General features: G+C 39.2%; 1 protein-coding gene across 1 annotated transcript in view; it reads left to right on the top strand.

Annotated features, from left to right (window-relative positions):
- The window catches only part of mamdc2a (MAM domain containing 2a), a 57,532-nt gene extending 41,375 nt beyond the window's left edge, over positions 1 to 16,157 (top strand). The window contains exons 9-14 of the mRNA XM_053325617.1: positions 6,786 to 7,051; positions 7,249 to 7,369; positions 12,762 to 12,908; positions 13,214 to 13,473; positions 15,919 to 16,003; positions 16,096 to 16,157. Coding sequence (XP_053181592.1) covers positions 6,786 to 7,051; positions 7,249 to 7,369; positions 12,762 to 12,908; positions 13,214 to 13,473; positions 15,919 to 16,003; positions 16,096 to 16,157 — 941 coding nt within the window. The remainder of the gene's footprint in view (positions 1 to 6,785; positions 7,052 to 7,248; positions 7,370 to 12,761; positions 12,909 to 13,213; positions 13,474 to 15,918; positions 16,004 to 16,095) is intronic.
- Positions 16,158 to 20,028: the final 3,871 nt, after the last annotated feature.

Genomic DNA, 20,028 nt, shown 5'->3' with positions numbered 1-20,028 from the left:
CAAGACACACGGACAACACTGACAGACAAGAGCGTGACAAAAACAGTGATGGCATTCTCCAAGTAATGCAAAAACAGAATATGATCACAGAGATGTTGGTTACTCAACAGAAACAAGCTCAGCTACCAATTAAAGATGTTGCAGTGTTCAGAGGTGATCCACTTACCTACAGATCGTTTATTAGAGCCTTTGAACAGGCTATTGAACAGAGAACTGATAACGATCAAGACAAGCTGTATTATTTGCAACAGTACACTGCAGGAGAACCACAAGAGCTGGTGCGAAGCTGCGAACATATGCCACCGCGCAGAGGATTCACAGAAGCAAAGCGACTGCTTCAGAAGCATTACGGTGATGAGCTAATGATGGCCAGTGCTTACATCAACAAAGCTTTGAAGTGGCCACAGATCCGATCTGAAGACGGAAAATCACTCAATGCATATGCTGTGTTTTTGACTGGTTGCCGTAATACAATGGAAGATGTCGAGTTTATGGAGGAGATGGATAACCCGACAAATATGAAAATAGTGGTATCCAAACTGCCATATAAGATGAAAGAAAAATGGCGGAACGTGACATATGAGATCCTGGAAAAGAGAGGATTCAGAGCAAGATTTGCTGACTTGGTTATGTTCATCGACCGTCAAGCAAAAATAGCAATGGATCCACTGTTTGGAGACCTCCAAGACAGTCGCACATCCGCTTCAGGAAAAAACAAAGTAAAGGAGAAACCTTTTACCAGAAGTGGACAGAAAGGAAGTACTTTTGCCACTAACATGTCTGTGGAGAAGAAAAAGACAGATGCAATGGTAAGACCGACCACCTCCTTTAAAGCAGCAAATGCCTTTGAAACACCGTGTCTCTTCTGCCACAAGAATCACATGTTTGAATTCTGCATGAAGTTTAAAGAGCTAACCCACAAAGATCGTGTTGATTTTTTGAAGATGAAGGGGTTGTGTTTTGGATGCTTGACACCAGGCCATCTTAGCAAGACCTGCAAGAAAAGAATGGTGTGCAAGCAGTGCTCACAGAGACACCCAGACATTCTTCATGTGGACAAAGAAGGCAAAGAGAGTACAAATACGTCAACGAAAGATGATAACACTACAAGTGACGAGATCTCAGGCGCTCAGAAGTCTACAGCTCAAGAAATAGTTGGCTATACTGGGGCCGGAGAAGTTGACTGTTTGTTGTCTATTGTTCCAGTGAAAGTGCGGTCTCGGAAAGGTGGAAAGTCTATCGAGACATACGCCTTCATGGACCCTGGCAGCACCGCCACTTTCTGTACACAGGAGCTGCAAAGGAAACTGAACATAAAGGGAAAGTCAACTCAAATCCTGTTGAGCACGATGAGTCAAGACAAACCGGATGGACAAAAGCTGATGAACAGTTGCATGCTCTCAGACCTGGAAGTATGTGGGTTGGAAAACACAGAATATCTACATTTTCCAAAGGTTTTCACACATAACAACATTCCTGTTCAGAGAGAAAACATCCCCAGACAACAACATCTGGAAAAATGGCCATATCTGAGTGAAGTGAACTTGCCACACATTGATGCCAATGTGGATCTGCTTATAGGAGCCAACAACTCTAAGGCAATGGAACCATGGCATGTAATTAACAGTCAAGATGATGGACCATATGCCATTAAAACAGTTCTGGGTTGGATGGTTTGTGGACCTGTAAACAGTAAGATCAAATCCATGGAGAATACACCTCACTACAGTGTGAACAGAGTCTCCGTGGCAGAAATAGAACAGCTACTGGTCCAGCAATATCCTTTCCTGAACGTTGCTACGACGACAAGGAAGAGTTGTCTCAGGAGGACAAACAGTTTATGCTGGCAGTGCAAAGAACAACAAAATATGAAGATGGATATTACTGTGTGGGTCTTCCTTTAAAGTGTGACACAGTGAAAATGCCCAACAACCGCTGTATGGCAGAACAGCGAGCTGCTAGTATAAAAAGAAAACTACAGAAAAATGAAGTTTTTCTTGAAGACTACAAGGGGTTCATGCACAGTCTACTCGACAAGGGCTATGCAGTTGAAGTCCCTCAGGAGCAGCTTAACCAGAATGACAACAAAGTCTGGTATGTCCCTCACCATGGGGTCTATCACCCCAAGAAAAAGAAGATTCGTGTGGTCTTTGACTGCACCGCCACGTATCAAGAAGTATCCCTGAATGGTGCATTACTGCAAGGCCCTGACCTCACCAACTCGCTTATTGGTGTCTTAGTCAGATTCCGTGAAGAGCCAATAGCGATGATGGCTGATATAGAATCAATGTTCTATCAGGTGAGAGTTCCTGAAGCAGATGCCAACTTGCTGAGATTTTTGTGGTGGCCGGATGGCAACCTGCAAGCACCATTGAAGGAGTATCGCATGGTGGTCCACCTGTTCGGTGCTACCTCCTCCCCTAGTGTTGCTTGTTATGCTCTGCGTAGAACAGCCGAAGATAGAAAAGACACAGCTGCTCCAGAAGTTGTTGAAACAGTTCAACATAATTTTTATATGGACGATTGTTTAACATCTGTGAGTTCAGAAGAAAAAGCTGTTGCCTTGGTAAAGAACCTGCGAGACCTGTGTGCAGAAGGAGGTTTTAACCTGACAAAATGGGTGAGCAACAGCAGAAAGGTTCTATTATCCATTCCTGAAGAACACCGAACCAGTGAGCTTAAAGATCTTGATCTCACTCATGATACTCTGCCCGTTGAAAGAGCTCTCGGTGTACATTGGTGCACAGAAGATGATTCATTCACCTACAGGATCCAGCTACAGGGCAAGCCAATGACCAGAAGAGGAATTCTGTCCGTCGTAAACTCCATCTACGACCCTCTTGGCTTCCTGGCGCCAGTGGTGCTTCCTGCTAAGCTTCTGTTGAGAGATCTGTGCAAAGAAAAGCAAGGATGGGATGAAGTAGTAAGTGGATGGAAAGTTGATCAGTGGTGTAAGTGGTTGGAAGATCTCACTCACCTCTCAGACTTCAGCATACACCGATGTGTTAAGCCCCTGGATTTTGGAGAAACATCAGAAGCACGGCTGCATCATTTCACTGATGCAAGTGAAATCGCCTATGGCGTAGTGTCTTATCTTGTGCTAGTGAATCATCAGGGAAGAATCCATTGTGCTTTTGTGTTTGGAAAGTCTAGAGTTGGACCACTTAAACAAATCACAATTCCAAGACTCGAGTTAACTGCAGCGGTCATCGCAGTTAAAGTGGACAAGATGCTGCGAGAGGAAATGCAAATTCCACTTCAGCCATCTCTTTTTTGGACGGACAGTACAACGGTCCTTAGATACATCAACAATGAAACAGCTCACTTCAAGACCTTTGTGGCAAACAGGATTACTCTCATACGAGAAGCGACCAAACCACAACAGTGGCGATACATCAGAACGTCAGAAAATCCTGCTGACCAGGCCACAAGAGGAATGAAAGTGAAGAGCTTGATCCAAGGAGAAACATGGATAAAAGGGCCACAGTTTCTGTTACAGCCAGAGAGTGAATGGCCAGAGAGACTGGACAATGTAAGTCAAAGCCTGCAAAATGATCCGGAAGTGAAAACCATCACAGCGAATGTCATCAGTGCTGAAGAAAAGTCTGATCCTGTAAACAAATTGCTCCAGTATTATTCCAGCTGGGACAGACTGAAAAGAGCAGTTACATGGCTTCTGAGAGTTAAAGGAACATTGATACACCTGAAAGAGAAAAGAAAAGAGTTGCAACACTCTATTCAGCAGACAGAAAAGGATCCTGAGAAACAGAAATTGTTTGTGCATCAAAACATGAACAATTACAAATCTGTCATGGAAAAGAAAACATTAACCTTGGATGAGCTGATGGCTGCAGAATCAAAAATCATCAGACACAGTCAAAACCAATGGTTTCCTGAAGAAGTGAATGCTCTTCAAAATAAGTTGCCTGTGAAGAGAAATAGTCAGCTATACAAGCTTGACCCGGTTTGGAATGAGAACATCCTGAGAGTAGGAGGCCGGTTGAGCATCTCTGCTATGCCACAGGATGCAAAACATCCAGCTATTCTCTCAAAACACTCCAGAGCTGCCACTCTGATCCTGCAAGATGTTCACAGAAAAATTGGTCATTGTGGACGCAATTATATGATGTCACAACTAAGACAAAGATTTTGGATACCTCAAGTATCCTCGGCCATCAGGAAACTCATATCAGAGTGTACAGTCTGCAGGAGACTACGAGGTCAAGTTGGAGAGCAAAAAATGGCAAATCTCCCGAAGGATCGTCTTTTGCCAGACAAACCGCCTTTCACGAATGTAGGCGTTGATTACTTCGGACCTTTTGATGTGAAACGGGGCCGGGGAACTGTCAAACGCTATGGTGTAATGTTTACATGCCTCACCATTAGGGCAGTACACATAGAAGTAGCAGACAGTCTTGATACCAGCTCTTGCATCAACGCTTTGCGCCGTTTCATAAGTAGAAGAGGCCAGATTGAAATAATGCGCTCTGATAACGGCACAAATTTTGTTGGTGCAGAAAAGGAACTAAGAGAAGCTATCAAAAACTTGGACCAGACAAACATTGAAAAGACTATGCAGAAGAAGGGCATAAAATGGATCTTCAACAGCCCTGCCGCCTCTCATCAAGGAGGAGTTTGGGAGCGGCAAATCCGCAATGTACGGAAAATCCTTGCTGCTTTGGTGAAAGAACAGACTCTCACAGATGACAGTCTTCAAACCCTCATGTGTGAGGTGGAAAATATCATAAATAATCGGCCGATCACAAGCATTTCTGATGATCCAAATGATATTGAACCCTTGACACCTAATCATTTGCTACTGATGAAAGTGCAGCCCAGTATGCCACTGGGAACATTCAACAAAGATGATCAGTATGCCAGAAGACGATGGAGGCAAGTGCAATATCTTGCCGACCTGTTTTGGACAAGGTGGACTCGTGAATATCTGCCTCTCCTCCAAGAACGCCAGAAGTGGTCGCAGTTGAGGAGAAACTTCAAACCTGGAGATGTGGTGTTACTCGTCGACAGTTCAGCTCCACGTAACACATGGATAATGGGAAGGATTCTCCAAACCATGCCTGATGCCAGTGGAACAGTTCGCCGAGTGAAAGTACACACCAAGAACACCACTCTGGAGAGACCAATAAATAAACTGTGTTTGCTGCAAGAAGCAATGTGAAGACAAGAAGATCACATAATGAAAAAATGTGAAGAAAAAGGACATATGATACATAAGAGTTTGAGACAATGCTTTATTGAAGTTTGATTACTTATATAGTTTAATGTAATATCATGGTTGTTTCAGTTTATGGCTCTGTATTTGAGTTAATTTGATAATGCTTAATCTTCCTGCTTAATCATTAGGGGCCGGATATGTAGGAGCCATAATGCATAGTTAAAAACCTAGATGGTAATTTATATTTCTAAGTTTATTTAATTTATAGGACTGCATGTTATTCTGCCACCTGCTGGTCAACAGTGTTAATGTAAGGTAGATGACGTCACAGACCGCCTCAGTCTAGATGAGAGCGGCGAGTTGGAGACAGTTTTTCTACGGAAAGAACGGAAAGAACGGAAAGAACAGAAAGTAAAGGAAAGAAAAGGAAGAAATGGATGTATATTGTTTGTTTATTTTTCACAAGTAAACCTTTTTTGAAAACAAGACAACGCCTAATTCTTTCCAGTACGAATACCTCCCCTCACCCTCTCATGTGGCTTTTGAAAGTCAGAAGAAAAGCCACGACACTGCATACTACATCACTCATAATACTGCACTACTTGTACTGTAATACTGCATAGTACATCACTCATAATACTGCAGTACTTTTACTGTAATACTGCATACTACATCACACATAACACTGCAGTACTTTTACTGTAATACTGCATACTACATCACTCATAATACTGCAGTACTTTTACTGTAATACTGCATACTACATCACTCATAATACTGCAGTACTTTTACTGTAATACTGCATACTACAGCACTCATAATACTGTAATACTGCATACTACATCACTCATAATACTGTAGTACTTTTGCTGTAATACTGAATACTACATCACTCATAATACTGCAGTACTTTTACTGTAATACTGAATACTACATCACTCATAATACTGCAGTACTTTTACTGTAATACTGCATACTACATCACGCATAATACTGCAGTACTTTTACTATAATACTGCATACTACATCACTCATAATACTGCAGTACTTTTACTGTAATACTGCATACTACATCACTCATAATAATGGAGTACTTTTACTGTAATACTGCATACTACATCACTCATAATACTGTAGTACTTTTACTGTAATACTGCATACTACATCACTCATAATACTGCAGTACTTTTACTGTAATACTGCATACTACATCACTCATAATACTGGAGTACTTTTACTGTAATACTGCATACTACATCACTCATAATACTGTAGTACTTTTACTGTAATACTGCATACTACATCACTCATAATACTGCAGTACTTTTACTGTAATACTGCATACTACATCACTCATAATACTGCAGTACTTTTACTTAAGTAGGATTTTTCATGCAGAACTTTTACTTGTAATAGACTATGTTCAAATTGTTGGTATTGCTTTTATTTAAGCAGAATTCTTCTTCTAGCACTGCTCACTGCCTCAATGTACACACTACACAGTATTACTGTGCATGTACAGTAACTGTACAGTTGTAGAGTATTGTAGCATATTGTAACAAACAACACCCCTCCTGTTCTTGTTGACTTTTTTCTCCTATCTTTTAAGGCGGTTACCTCCTGGCAGACAGTCGATATACTTCCAGGCCTGGTTACGTGGGTCGGCTTCATGGACCCCTTTTACCAGGGAATCACAAATACTGTCTGAGGTTCTACTACCTTCTCTATGGTTTTAGGAAAGTAGATAATGCTCTGGCTCTGTACATTTATGATGAGAACAACGTGGCTCTGGAGAAGGTGTGGAGTCTGACTTACTCTTCCAAGGCTGTTTGGACAAAAGTGGAGATCACCTACATGAAGCCCATGCTTTCCAAGGTAAGAATCATTAGATGGTTGGTGTACGTGGAGGTTGAATGGAAAGACTTGAGAGTTACTCAACTGACCATATACAGTGATTGGCTAAAGCTTTTGATGCTGAAGTAAAAGAAAGGATCGATGCATGGATGATGGATGATGGATGATGGTTGATGGATGAATATTAGTAGTATTCAGTCTTTTTCTCTGTTTCCTAGATTGTCTTTGTCAGCATATGTAAGAACTTCTGGGAATGTGGCCTGGTAGCCATTGATGACATCACTGTCAGTCTGGGGGACTGTCAGATCACAGCAGGTAGAAGACTCACTAAAACATACAGTGACTGCATGTCATACTGCCACACACATAACAGCAGGATACAGTAAAGTTACCCTGCTGAGGATCTGCAGCTGTTCATCTAACAGCTAACTGTGAATGCTCCTGACTGTTCCATCACACCCTGTACAAACAATCTAAATGATCTGCACACCAAAATGCCCAAAAAGCCATTTGTTGATTTATGATTGTTGTGTTTCCTGTGGCAGTAAATGAGGCTGCTATTAATGAGGTCAAATTACAAAGAGTAACACTGTTACAAACATGCATTTCCTCATTATTGTTCCCAGTAACCTAAAATATAATGGTTCATACACAAACTTTTTCCTTTCTCCAGGACGCACTGTGAGAGGAAGTGTGATTTTCAGTACAATGTTCTTTTGGGAAACCTTGGGTCCTGGCATTCATGTCAGTGTTACTTAGACATGAGCCACCTACCTAAACACTGTTTTAGACCAAGTACACTGCTTCATGGCAACTGTATTCCCTGATGGCAGTGGTCTCTTTCAGCAGGATAGAGCACCCTGCCAGTTCAAGAGTTCAAGGTGTTGCTTTGGCCTACAAATTCCTCACATCACAATACAATTAAGCATCTGAGGGATGTGCTGGAAACACAAGTCCAATCCATAAAGACCCCACCTCACAATTTGCAGAACTCCGTCTTGGTCGGACACCTTCAGAGGTCTTTTAGAGTCCAGGCATCGAACGGCCAGAGCTGCAAAAAAGTACTATTAGATTAGAAAAACACAGCAACGTACATACTACGTATTTGTTATTCAAGACTGAGTTTAAATCACAAAGTGTTGCAAATAAGGCACATACAGTAGCAACAATCATTAAATGCAGACATCCAACTAAAAATGAAAACAGAAATAAACAGAAAGATAAACAAAAGCCTAATAAATAGGGCTGGTAATCAATTAAAATATAGATATCATCTAATCACATGATTGTCATGCGTTAACTCACGATTAATCACAAATTAATCACACTTTTTTTTAATGTACTTTAAAAGAATATATTTTTTATTTTTTCAAAGAAAGTTTTTAACACTCTCATTAACATGGGATGCATATGCTTGCTTTATGTAAATGTATGTTATTATTATATTATTATTAAAACAATTGAACAATTAAAATACTGCATGCTACAAAAATCTGCTAAAAGCAAAACATGACAAACCACCTGCTGGCCAAATAGCTGATACAGAAAGCCCTCCTCCCTCTTGCTAAAGGCAGACTTACACTACAGATACATGAACAACTCTACAAGTAACAAACTTTCTCTGTATCAGCTGTATGCTTGGTCAGCAGGTGGTACAGTATTTGAAACTTGATGTACTCCGGTGGTAACTCAGTTCTCGTCAGCAATAAATGCAAATGACTTTGGTCTTATGGATAGAACATCTGTCACGGTCTTGAAGCTGAATTTGCCGTTCATAAAACCCTTTCCTTTATCCATTTCTGCTTGTTATCCAAAATGTTACTGCTGCATCACGTCCTTATTTCCAAACAACAGGAAATAAACAGCACGTCAAATCACCAAAGGTCCAAACACCATGTGTGTGCATTAATAGCACGTCAAAAAAGTTAACATGTTGTTAAGACATATTAAACGCATTAATGTTGACAGCCCTACTAATCTCAGCCCAAAAGGTTCTTCCCATTAGAGTCTCTGGAGCACCCCTTTAAAAGTTAGTTTTACACCTCCATGAAGATGAGGAAATCACAAGGGACAGATTTAAAGCATCAGGAGTCTTTTGCCTAAAATTGACTTACTCCGTGCATGGATTGTTCAACATAAACCCAACATCATCACACTCTCTGAGACCTGGCTCAATAATAGCATCTCTGATAATGAATTAAATATATCAGACTATGTATTGTATAAATCTGATAGGTGCTCCAGGGGTGGAGGTGTTGCTATTTATGTTTCTTCTGATCTTGTGAGTGAGCTAATGTAATGAACTTGACCCAGACAGAGAGGACTCAAATGCGCTTCTCAAAGAATTTAATAAGAACAAAAAACGCTCCCAAGGAGGATGAAAAAACAACAAAAAACACTCACTAGGAGGAGAGAAAAACACTCAAAGAACAAAACTCAAAACTTGACTTTCTACACTCAAAAACCAGAACTCAAAACTTGGATTTCTAATGCTGCATGACTGGAACTAGAGACAGACAAAAACGAACTGACAGCAAGCAAAGGGAGACCAGGACTATTTAAACATGAGGTAGGGGAACACAGGTGGAACCAATTAGGGGCGGGGTTAACAATCACAATGGAGGGAAAGTACACAAAGGGGGGAAGTCAGGATCTGAAATGAGAGGGGAAAAGGTGAGTAAAAAATAAAACAGGAAGTGCATGACAGGACTGGACATGAGTGACTTGACTAAACAGAAACATGCAGGACCCACACATGAACTAAACTAGACACGATCTGACATCACCATAATTAACAGATTTGACGAGACATAACAGCTAATTGTCCCAATTGTTACAATTGAGCCCTTACATTTTGAAAGCATATTCATTAAGTTAAATTTTCATGTAAATAAATGTGTCACTATTCGTAGCATATATAGGCCACCCTCATCTCCAGCTGTGTCCTTTAACTCCATGATCTCTACCATTAACTCCATCTCCGGTAGCAATGAATTAATCTTACTTGGGGATTTCAACAAAAACTGGTTGGATAAGTCAGCAGATAAAGAAAGAAAATTATTTAATAGTATAAATCTTACCCAACTAATTAAGGAGCCAACCCGTATTACCCCCAGAACACAATCATTGCTTGACTGGATTCTTGTGTCACACCCTGATAGAATCCTAAAAGCTGGTATCATGTCTGACTGCTTCAGTGACCATTCAATAATTTTTTGTGTATGTAAAATTGAATTAGCTAAACTACCCCCTAAGTTAATCAAAATTAGACAATATAAGAAACTGAACCCTGCTCTATTTATTAATGATTTGATTAATATTAACTGGGACAGATATCAACTTATACCGAATGTTCAGGAAACTTGGGATTTTCTGTATGATGAATTTACTGATGTTGTTGATGGACATGCACCTTGGAGAACTGTCAAAGTCAAGGGCAAACATCTCCCATGGATCAACTCTGATCTTATAAGTCTCTTTAGAGAGAGGGACAAAGCGTGGGCAACTTATCGTCGAACTCGTGACAATGCTGATTGGGAAGTGTACCGGCAACTACGTAATATGAGCAAAACAAAAACACGTAACGCAAAATCCAACTACTATAAAGAATCTCTCACATCCAACTTTAAGAATCCTAAACAATTCTGGAATCAAATTAAAACCATTATTAATACATCTGACAAGCACTCTATTAATATAAATTATAAATAAGAGCTGAGGATACTATAATCCATGATTCATTAACTATTGCCCAAACTTTCAATCAGCACTTCTCGACTGTATGTTCCTCATTGCTACCTGAATCCAATATTATATCCTCCTCTAGCCATATTTCAGCCTGTCCCAGTTCCAGTTCCTTTTCATTTAGGAAAATCTCACCATTAGAAGTTCAGAATGCCATCAATGACCTGAAGGTGAATAGCAGTCCAGGACTTGATGGTTTAGAGAACAGGTACATCAAATTAGCTTCCCATGTTCTCATATATCCACTTGCTGATCTATTTAACCTTTCATTGTTCACCTCTGAGATACCAGCTGCCAGCTGTCTGAAAATGTGCTCGCATCACCCCACTCCACAAAGGAGGCGATGTACTTGACACCAATAATTACAGACCAATCTCTATCATATGTTCCATCGCTAAAGTATTTGAAAAGTTAATTTATAATCAACTTTCTCACTACCCCACAATTAATAATATATTATCACCTTTCCAGTCGGGTTTCAGGTCAAACTTTTCAACAACAACTGCTCTTTTGAAATTTACAAATGATGTGTTCGCTGCTGCTGAAAATGATGAACTCACTGGTGCAATCTTTATTGATTTAAGTAAAGCTTTTGATTTTGTTGATCGTTATCTTCTATTAGACAAACTGTACAATATTGGTCTCTCTCTCAATGCAGTCCAGTGGTTTAGCTCTTACCTTCACAACAGAAAACAGTGTGCTGTCTTAAATGGATATCATTCTGATTTTCTTATGCAACAATGTGGTGTCCCTCAGGGGTCAACTCTTGGCCCACTTCTATTTTCGATTTATGTAAATAATCTCCCAACAAGTCTTGCTAAATGCCATGTTCAACTTTATGCTGATGACACCGTCATATATACATCCCAGTCTGATATAACTCAAATTCAGTCCTCCCTTCATTTTATTTCTGTCCAGGAATGGTTGTCTTGTAACAAACTCCTTCTTAATAAATCAAAATCCTATATTATGATATTTGGTACCAGACAAAAACTTAAATCCGCCCCTGGTTCTTGTGTTATAAACTGTAATGACGGCTCTCCACTACATAAAGTTGACACCTTCAAATATCTTGGCGTAAATATGAGAAGACACATGCACTGGTTACAGCTGATATACAAATGTATTTACTTTAATTACCCATCCTATCTACAGCAGTATCTTACACCATATACAACAAGTTATCATATTAGACATTCATCGCAGCCCTTTTTTTCTGTTCCCAATGTCATTAAATCATTTGGTAGAAGAGCGTTTATGTTTAAAGCACCAGCAGGTTGGAACAACCTTCCTGCTAATATCAGATCCAGTTCCTCTCTTGGTATTTTCAAGCATGCTCTGTCTTCTCATCACATGGTGACCTGTTCCTGTTTTCACTGAAGATGCATTTCTGATTTGTTGAACCGATACTAATCATTATATACTGTCATTTTAGTCTCAGTGTTGACCATGGTGGCCTTATTATGGTTGTTTTGTTTTGTCCCAGGGTAGTTACAATAACTGTGGTTTGTCCTTGTTTGCATTATCGTTTATGTCTTTTTTGTTTGTTTGTTTTTTTGTTTTTGTTTATTTATCTATATTGTTGAGAACATCTATGTTTGTGATGTTTGAATCTATGTTTGTCTATATGTTTGGACCCCCTCGAAAACGAGATGGTACATCTCAAGGGGTTTTATCCAAATAAACGAATTTTCAACAAAGCTGTAGTGTCTGAGATATCCTGACTTTAGTCCCTGGTATGAGTCAGGTCTCATAAATGCCTGGTCCTACAGATACAGCTGAACTCAAGACAATGCTTGTGACATCAGACTCAAAAACTTAACCATGTCAACAAGCAACTATGTTGTTTATTATCTGAGGTTGATGGTCTCATAGAAATGCCACCACTGACCTGATCTGCTGGGCTCTCCTTCATTTGCACAATGATCCTGGAGCTTAAATAAAAACTGCTGTGCTGTTACTAGCTATGTGTGTGTGTGCTCCACAGACTCCCTCCCAGCCCAGTGTAACTTTGAAACTGGAATCTGTGGATACATCCAAGAAAAGGAAGAAGACAGGGCTGACTGGCTCAGAGTCAGAGGATACACCCCCACCTCCTACACAGGACCCAGAGGAGACCATACCACTGGGGTGGGTGAGTCATTCACTGCTTTATTCAATTCCATGACAGAGATGGAACCCTGTATAAGATGACACATCATTCCACTGTTAAAGATTTTAATATCAACAGCCATTCAGACACAACTGTGCTAAAGCTGTCTGAATGTAGGAGTTGTTAACTGTGTTAACTGTGTAATTAATACTTTGGGTTCCTCTGTTCTCAGTACTACAGTATTATGTGTGTTGTATTTTTACAGCTGCAAAGTCTACACTGGGATGAATCTACTTTCATACTCTAAAATGTTATTTATGGATTTGTCTATCGTGTCCCTCCTCAAGGTTATTTCATGTACATCGAGGCATCACTCATGCGTCCAGGTCACAAAGCTCGACTGCTGACTTCTGAGCTTCGGGGTTCCTCCTCTCCTCAGTGTTTAATCTTCTACTACCATATGTATGGATCTGGCACCGGCATACTGAGCGTGCTCCTGCGCCACAGTGGCAGAGAGCATGATACGCTGCTGTGGAGACGGCGTGGTGAGCAGAGTGTCAGTTGGATGAGGGCAATGGTGGACTACCACTGTGATGGCCGACACCAGGTACACCAGTGTGAGGGTGATATGAGTAATAGCACAAATAGTAATAGCATAAACACCTATAGCAGCAGCTTGGGGGGGTTCACTGCTTTTGTCAGCAGTTGTCCCAGTTGGAGCATAAAGTACATTATGGTCACACTTGTATCCCCACTATTTGTATCTTCTGAGTACCCACAGTAACTTTCAAACAAACCATAGCTCCTCATGAGCAGTCAGGTCAGATGGTGTCTGTAGAAGGTTCTTGTTCAAGGCTTTTTGTTGGTGGTTGTCAAAAACTGAAACAAGTTAGCAGTAGTTGGCTTCCAGTTCTCGAGGCCAAAGACAAAGGTTGCTCAGGTGTCAGGTCTCAATCTCATCAGAATCAGAATCATTTGTATTGTCACTTCCAAATATGCTTTGAGCATACAAGGAAGCAAGATGTCGTTCTCAAACTGATCAGTCATGTCCACATGATTGCACGCAACCCCCCCAGCGGCTACTCTGACTAGACACTGTTCATTTAGGGCGCACTAGGTAATCGTACCGTTCCCAAGGACGTTTGCCCCCTAAAATCCGGATTATTTGGCTAGTGTGAGTGCAAGTGTACCCTGCTTGAGGGAGAAGAAGCCAATTTTCCAGGGAATCCCGGGAAATCGACGATTTTTTAAAAGGCAACACTAGCTGAGCCCTGGTCATTTCAAGCAACACTAAATGCAACTAGGAGACATTATGCATATGGGTTCCCAATCCGACCATTTATTGTGTATTATTTTATCATTATTAAGGCAAAATAACTGAATTTATGTCCATGGACATTATAATGAATAGGCTTTAGGTTTAATATTAGTTTGCATCCAGCGTGCTGCGTGGACTTCATTACATCTTCTGTACCGCTGTTACCACAATTATGAAATGCTAAGTTTATTGTCTGTGACTGTGACCCTCATAAAAGTAATATTTTACAAATCTGCATTATATAAACTAACGAAATTCGTTAAAGTAAGTTATTTGGCGACTTCTAAGTCATTAAACTAAGTCTTACTTTTACTAGAGTAATCTACCTCGTTCACACCTGTCATTGAACATCTTGTATTGGAAAACTTACCTACTGAGCGAACTCTCCCGTTCTCTCCTATGAACGAGTCAGACAACAATATGTATCAAACATGAAGCAAAGTGAAAAAATAATAAAGTACGTAACAACGCTGACCATACAGCCTTCCCTGAACTAAATGGAATAGATACATTTGAGCAGCACACAGGTAGGAAACGCTTTTTCAATCTACTGCTGCAGCTGTAAAATTAGATTATAATGTGACTGAGTGACTGACCACTGATCTTAATGTGAACGTGAAGTGAAATGTTTTATTTGTGAGTTCCCTACTCGTGTAAGTGGAGCTGCGCCGGCAGCGCCGCATAATATTAAAATAATTAATTAATTACCGTCACCGTGAGCTTGGAAATCTCACAGTGTCACCACCGTGGCTTCACACCACCGCGGTATACCGAAATACGGTATACCTTTACACCCCTAGTCTACAGTTAGCCAGTTAGCTGAGTTAGCCGCCGAGCTAGCGGCAGAAAGCTCTCAAACGTAGTGTCCATGTCTCTGGTAGAGGTGGTGACTTTGATTGACAGGTGACACATTTTTACATTTGAGAGAAGGAAAAACACCTTAAAATCTTTTCTTTTAGCCAGAAATATGATGATATGATATGATATCCTCATGTGACTCAGAATGTACAAACATGGAAATATTCCAACTTTCTAAAAAATGTTTTTGAGCGGCAGACACGTTTTTGTTGTGGGTTTGACTAATATTTATTTAAAAAATGAAAAATAACATTCAAAAATAGTGTTTATTCATCATTCATCATCATCATTCAAACAAAGCATTATATTCTCCAGTGCTTTATATCACTGGACCATTATAAAATATGACTAAGTATTTTTTCTCAACTACAAGCGTAAAATCTGAAGATTACACTCTCTCTGCTCTCTGAAAGCTTCATTAGGAATGAAACACCAATTTATTAATGACTGATGAGGTACACATGAATGATTTGTGGTTCAGAGATTATTTATAGAGACTAATTATGAGCGGATATTTTGAAATGACTCAATATGAACAGTATGTTAGGGTATGCTGTAACACAATATAGTAAAACACAGTTATTTTAGAGGTTGTTTATTATATATTTAATTATATATTATTTTATTTTATTTTATTTTATATTATTACAAGAATACTGTTGTGTTCATTTTAAATTTCCCCCTGGGCGATCAATAAAGTTTACCCTTACCTAACCTTACCCTTAATAATATAAAATGTCTTCATAGGAGAAATTATAATTGTCAGAAAATGCTGTACATTAATAAATTAAAAAATGACCTTATATCTGCTTATAACTACAGTGTAGTGTGTTATAAACATTTATTAAATACTAAATAGGTTTTTTTTTCTTGCAGATTGTATTTGAAGCAATCCGAGGTCCATCACTACGAAGTGACATGGCTATCGATGACATCAGTTTTAGAAGGGGACCATGTGAAGGTTAGTGTAAAGCTTTATTGTACCTGTTCAAGTCTAAACAGATAATTCATGTTCTTCATTCACATGAGTGTTTTTCTTGTCCTCCTCCTCAGATCCCGGTGACACTACTTCATACTCAGGCTTCTCAGAATACTTCAATGAGATTGAGAACTGATACTGACAGGGAGTCTTTCTGTATAGATGCTTGTTAGGTACTCAGTGCTTGGCTGGGTGACTTTCAGGGTTAGGGTAAGGGTTAGGGTTGTGTGAATGTTGCTGCCAGGTCCTCTACCAGAATGCACTGCTGTCTCTCTTCTCTTTCCAATCGTCAGTGTTTCTTTTCTTACTCTTAAAGATACATGGATTGTATTGTATCATCATTTCTAACAACATATTACTTTTCTATATGACATCACTTTACAGTCACACCTCAATTTCATGACACTCAAATACAAAATCCTAATCAAGATTTAGGCTTTGTAACTCATTTTCATTGCAATTGGTGATTTAAAAAGATAAATCAGTGAAAAACCATTGCTACATTCATACAGTGATAACATTTTTGATACACATGGAAGTTTGGGCTGAGCTCATCACAGCAGGACAATGCCACTGTGTTCGTCCTTTCAAGATTACAAGCAGAACTACATTCAGATGATCCTGCCTATCAAACCATTGGAGACAGCTAATACAGAGTATCTGCTCTTTGTGAGAGGATTTAAAGGCAGTTTAAAGGTTAGGTCAGTGCAAGAAAATGAATCACCTGTCAGAAGACTCAGTCTGATACACATTGCAGGGTCTAATGACAGGTCAAAATACGATTTAACATGAAGAACAGAATGTTCATCCAACATTTGTCACTTTTCACTGTTTTGATAACTGATAGCTTGACTTGCGCCCTTTTGAGATGTAATTCACACCAAGAAAATGCTATTTAAAAATAATGTCTTTGCTTTTCCTACCTCTTTGAGGCCATGACAACATAAAACATGGATTTTTTTTCTTATTGACCCTAAATTTTATGTTTTACAGACCTCATTTGTTCAAAACATTTTTTAGAACATGTTAGAGACTCTTTCTGTTCGTGTACAAGATGAAAAAAATGAAACTCAACTTCAAAAAGGTCCCCAGCAGGATATCTTATGTCAGCAGTGATTTGTGTTATTCTTCGTTTATACACTAGCACAACCTGTATCTATAGCAACCATAACACAATCTGATGGTCTGCCTGTGCATTACATACCTCATACAAGTGGTAAAGATTACCCAAAAAGTTAAATGGGCTCAATAGATGTAGTTCTTGACCAGATATCATGACCTCTACCAAACGTTTGAGCAGACCTACAAAGGGTTAAAGAGTACTCCTTTTGCTCCTCTGTAAAGTTGTGCTCACAGGAGGCAGACTTAAAGAAAAGTATAGTCCAAATCTGTGCTGTCTGTGGTAGTGCCTAGTATTGGTCAAAGTCTCACGTTGGCCACAATTCAGCTCAATGGTATCTTTTATGACCATCTGTTCCTTCAGACTTTCCTTGCAGTCTTTCAAACTCCATCTGGTGCATTTGTAACTCAGGCAGAAATGTATAGTCTAGTGTTTCCTCATAACTCGCATCATCAGTGTGTGTGACTATTGCACCAAAAGTCAAAAATATGTAAACTTTCTACATCAGAAAAGCTCCACCAATACAACTTTATTGTTAGACCAATGTGTTTGGGCTTGCGGCCTTCATCACATTCATCATGAAACACATTACAAACAACATTTAAATAGGTTAGGTATGAAGCAGGGGGAAAAAATCAAAAAGGTGAAAAAAATCGATCAATCAATCAATCAATAAATAAATAAAAATATACAAATGGCGACCAGTGTTGTTACACCCTTGTACATGTATTAGCCAATGGGGCATCTACAAAGATGGGTTGGGTATATGGTATATATGAGGAGGGTTCTTGAGTTTGTACATAAGAGGCTTTAATTCAAGATGTGCCTATTTAATGTGCTTTACAACGATTGGCCTGAAGTCATATGGTCATATTGGGTATATGACCATCTACCCATCTATGTAGATGCCCCATTGGCAGATCTCTGGATGTACATGATTGGTTTCATATTTTTCGATTTGTTTTTTTTTTCTTCTTCCTATGCTATTTACATGTTGTTTGTGTGTCATGAGCTGAAACACATTGGTCTAACAATACAGTTGTTCTAAATGCTAGAACTGTTGTTAGACTTTTGATCTGTTTAGACTATTCTCCCTTCTCCATGCACCTTGGAAGTCGGTGAAGTTGTGCCAGAAACTCCTACTCTGCTTCTATAACTTTACATATCAGGAAGAGAATACACTATTGTAAGAAGAGTGTGTTTGCTTGGTGTCCCATACCACAGAAAAACAAGGAACCTCTGAATGTGTTTTAATATGAAACATGTGTTGAGTTTGCATTTATAGAAAACAAAGGCGACAGCCAAGGAGAGAAGACCAGAAAAACAGGGAGGACATTGATTAAATAAACAGAAGAAACTATGGAGAAAAGCTTGTCCATCATAGTCTGTCTCAATTAAAGATGTATCTGCATTCCAAGAAAATCAAGGCCTCTGCACTGTACTGTTATACAAAATACACTTGGAGCTACAAGAGAACTGCTCAATCTGCAGTGGTGTGTAAAATTAGATATGTTCATTAGAGTTGAGAGATAATGACAAACCCACTGTTTTCTATGGGAATGTAATATTATATATTGTCCAGAGATCACCTGAAAAGATACAAACCAACAATGATAGTCTATTTCTCAATAACTGAGTTTCATTTAAAAAAAGGCTCAGTACATACAATGCATAAATGTTAAAACAATTCAGAGCAAAACATTACTCAAACAGGAGAAACTGTACATTTGTAGGGGGTTATTTTCAGTGTCAGAGTAATCTACATGTGTTCTAGTTTTTTTGGCAGCAGAATGGTGTGTGTGGGATTGAGAGACAATAAATTAGTATGTGTGTTTTCATGGTAATGAAGGAGCATGTCACCCAGTGCAACGGTGTGGCTCACTGATGTGTTTTTAATATTTTTTGGACAGCAGTAGAGCTCTATGACACAGAGGGATATTATATATCAGGATTTGAAACACATGCTACTTGTCAGTGAAAGACCAATTCATTGTTGGCTTGGAATATATAGAATATCACCAGGTTAGATTCCTTTAAGCCAGATATTATTTCATTTCTGACTTAATCATTGATCATCCTAACTGGGCTTTGGGACTGATGCCATGTTGTTCCTCTGGCAGGAATCAAAGCATGTAATCCATTCAAAGATACTACTTACACATTAACAGTAGGTAAAACACTATGGTAGATGAGGCTTGGGCCGTACCATTCTGTGATCTGAAATAAAACTGGCCATTCATTTTGAGAAATTAGAAAGATCCTTTGACATTATACAGTACAATATAATGTTTTTATAATAATATTTTGTGTTCTAATGTTGCACTGTTGTCTCTGTTCTGTATATATTTGTTTGTTTCCAATATCAGATGTTAGCATTTAGAAATAGTGCCACTTGATAGACATATTGTAAAAGCTTAGCTATGTGGACAAGTTACAAGTTTGAATACCAATACCATATCATTTTGAAGATATTTCTCACTACATATATTATCTCAACTCTGAACCTAATATATAACTGAATATAACCAAGGCTATGTAGGCAATTTCTTCATAGAATTCATGCAGTTGTTTTATGTAAGTTCCACTTTGACAAAGGATTTGAGTCCAGCTTCCATGCAATGACCACTGCATTTGGTATGTCAGTATCTTTTTCAGAAAATGGATTTATTGGGGTGCTGGAAACCTTTGATGCTTACATCAATATCATCATACTGTTCCTGTAAGTGTTTCAGCAACACATTCCAACTTTTCAAACCTCCTGTCTTCCTAAAGGTCCTCTGCTGGCATTTAGAGATGTCCCTCTGCACACCACAGCTGTATTGAGCTGTTATTAAAATTATTTGGTCCTCCTGTTTAGCTTGACAACCAGACTGAACCAACATTTGGT

This window comes from Scomber japonicus, chromosome 9, assembly GCF_027409825.1.
Source record: "Scomber japonicus isolate fScoJap1 chromosome 9, fScoJap1.pri, whole genome shotgun sequence".
In the NCBI taxonomy this organism is placed as follows: Eukaryota; Metazoa; Chordata; class Actinopteri; order Scombriformes; family Scombridae; genus Scomber; species Scomber japonicus.
The sequence above is the reverse complement of the archived record's forward strand: the minus strand, read 5'-3'. Positions and strand labels throughout refer to the sequence as shown.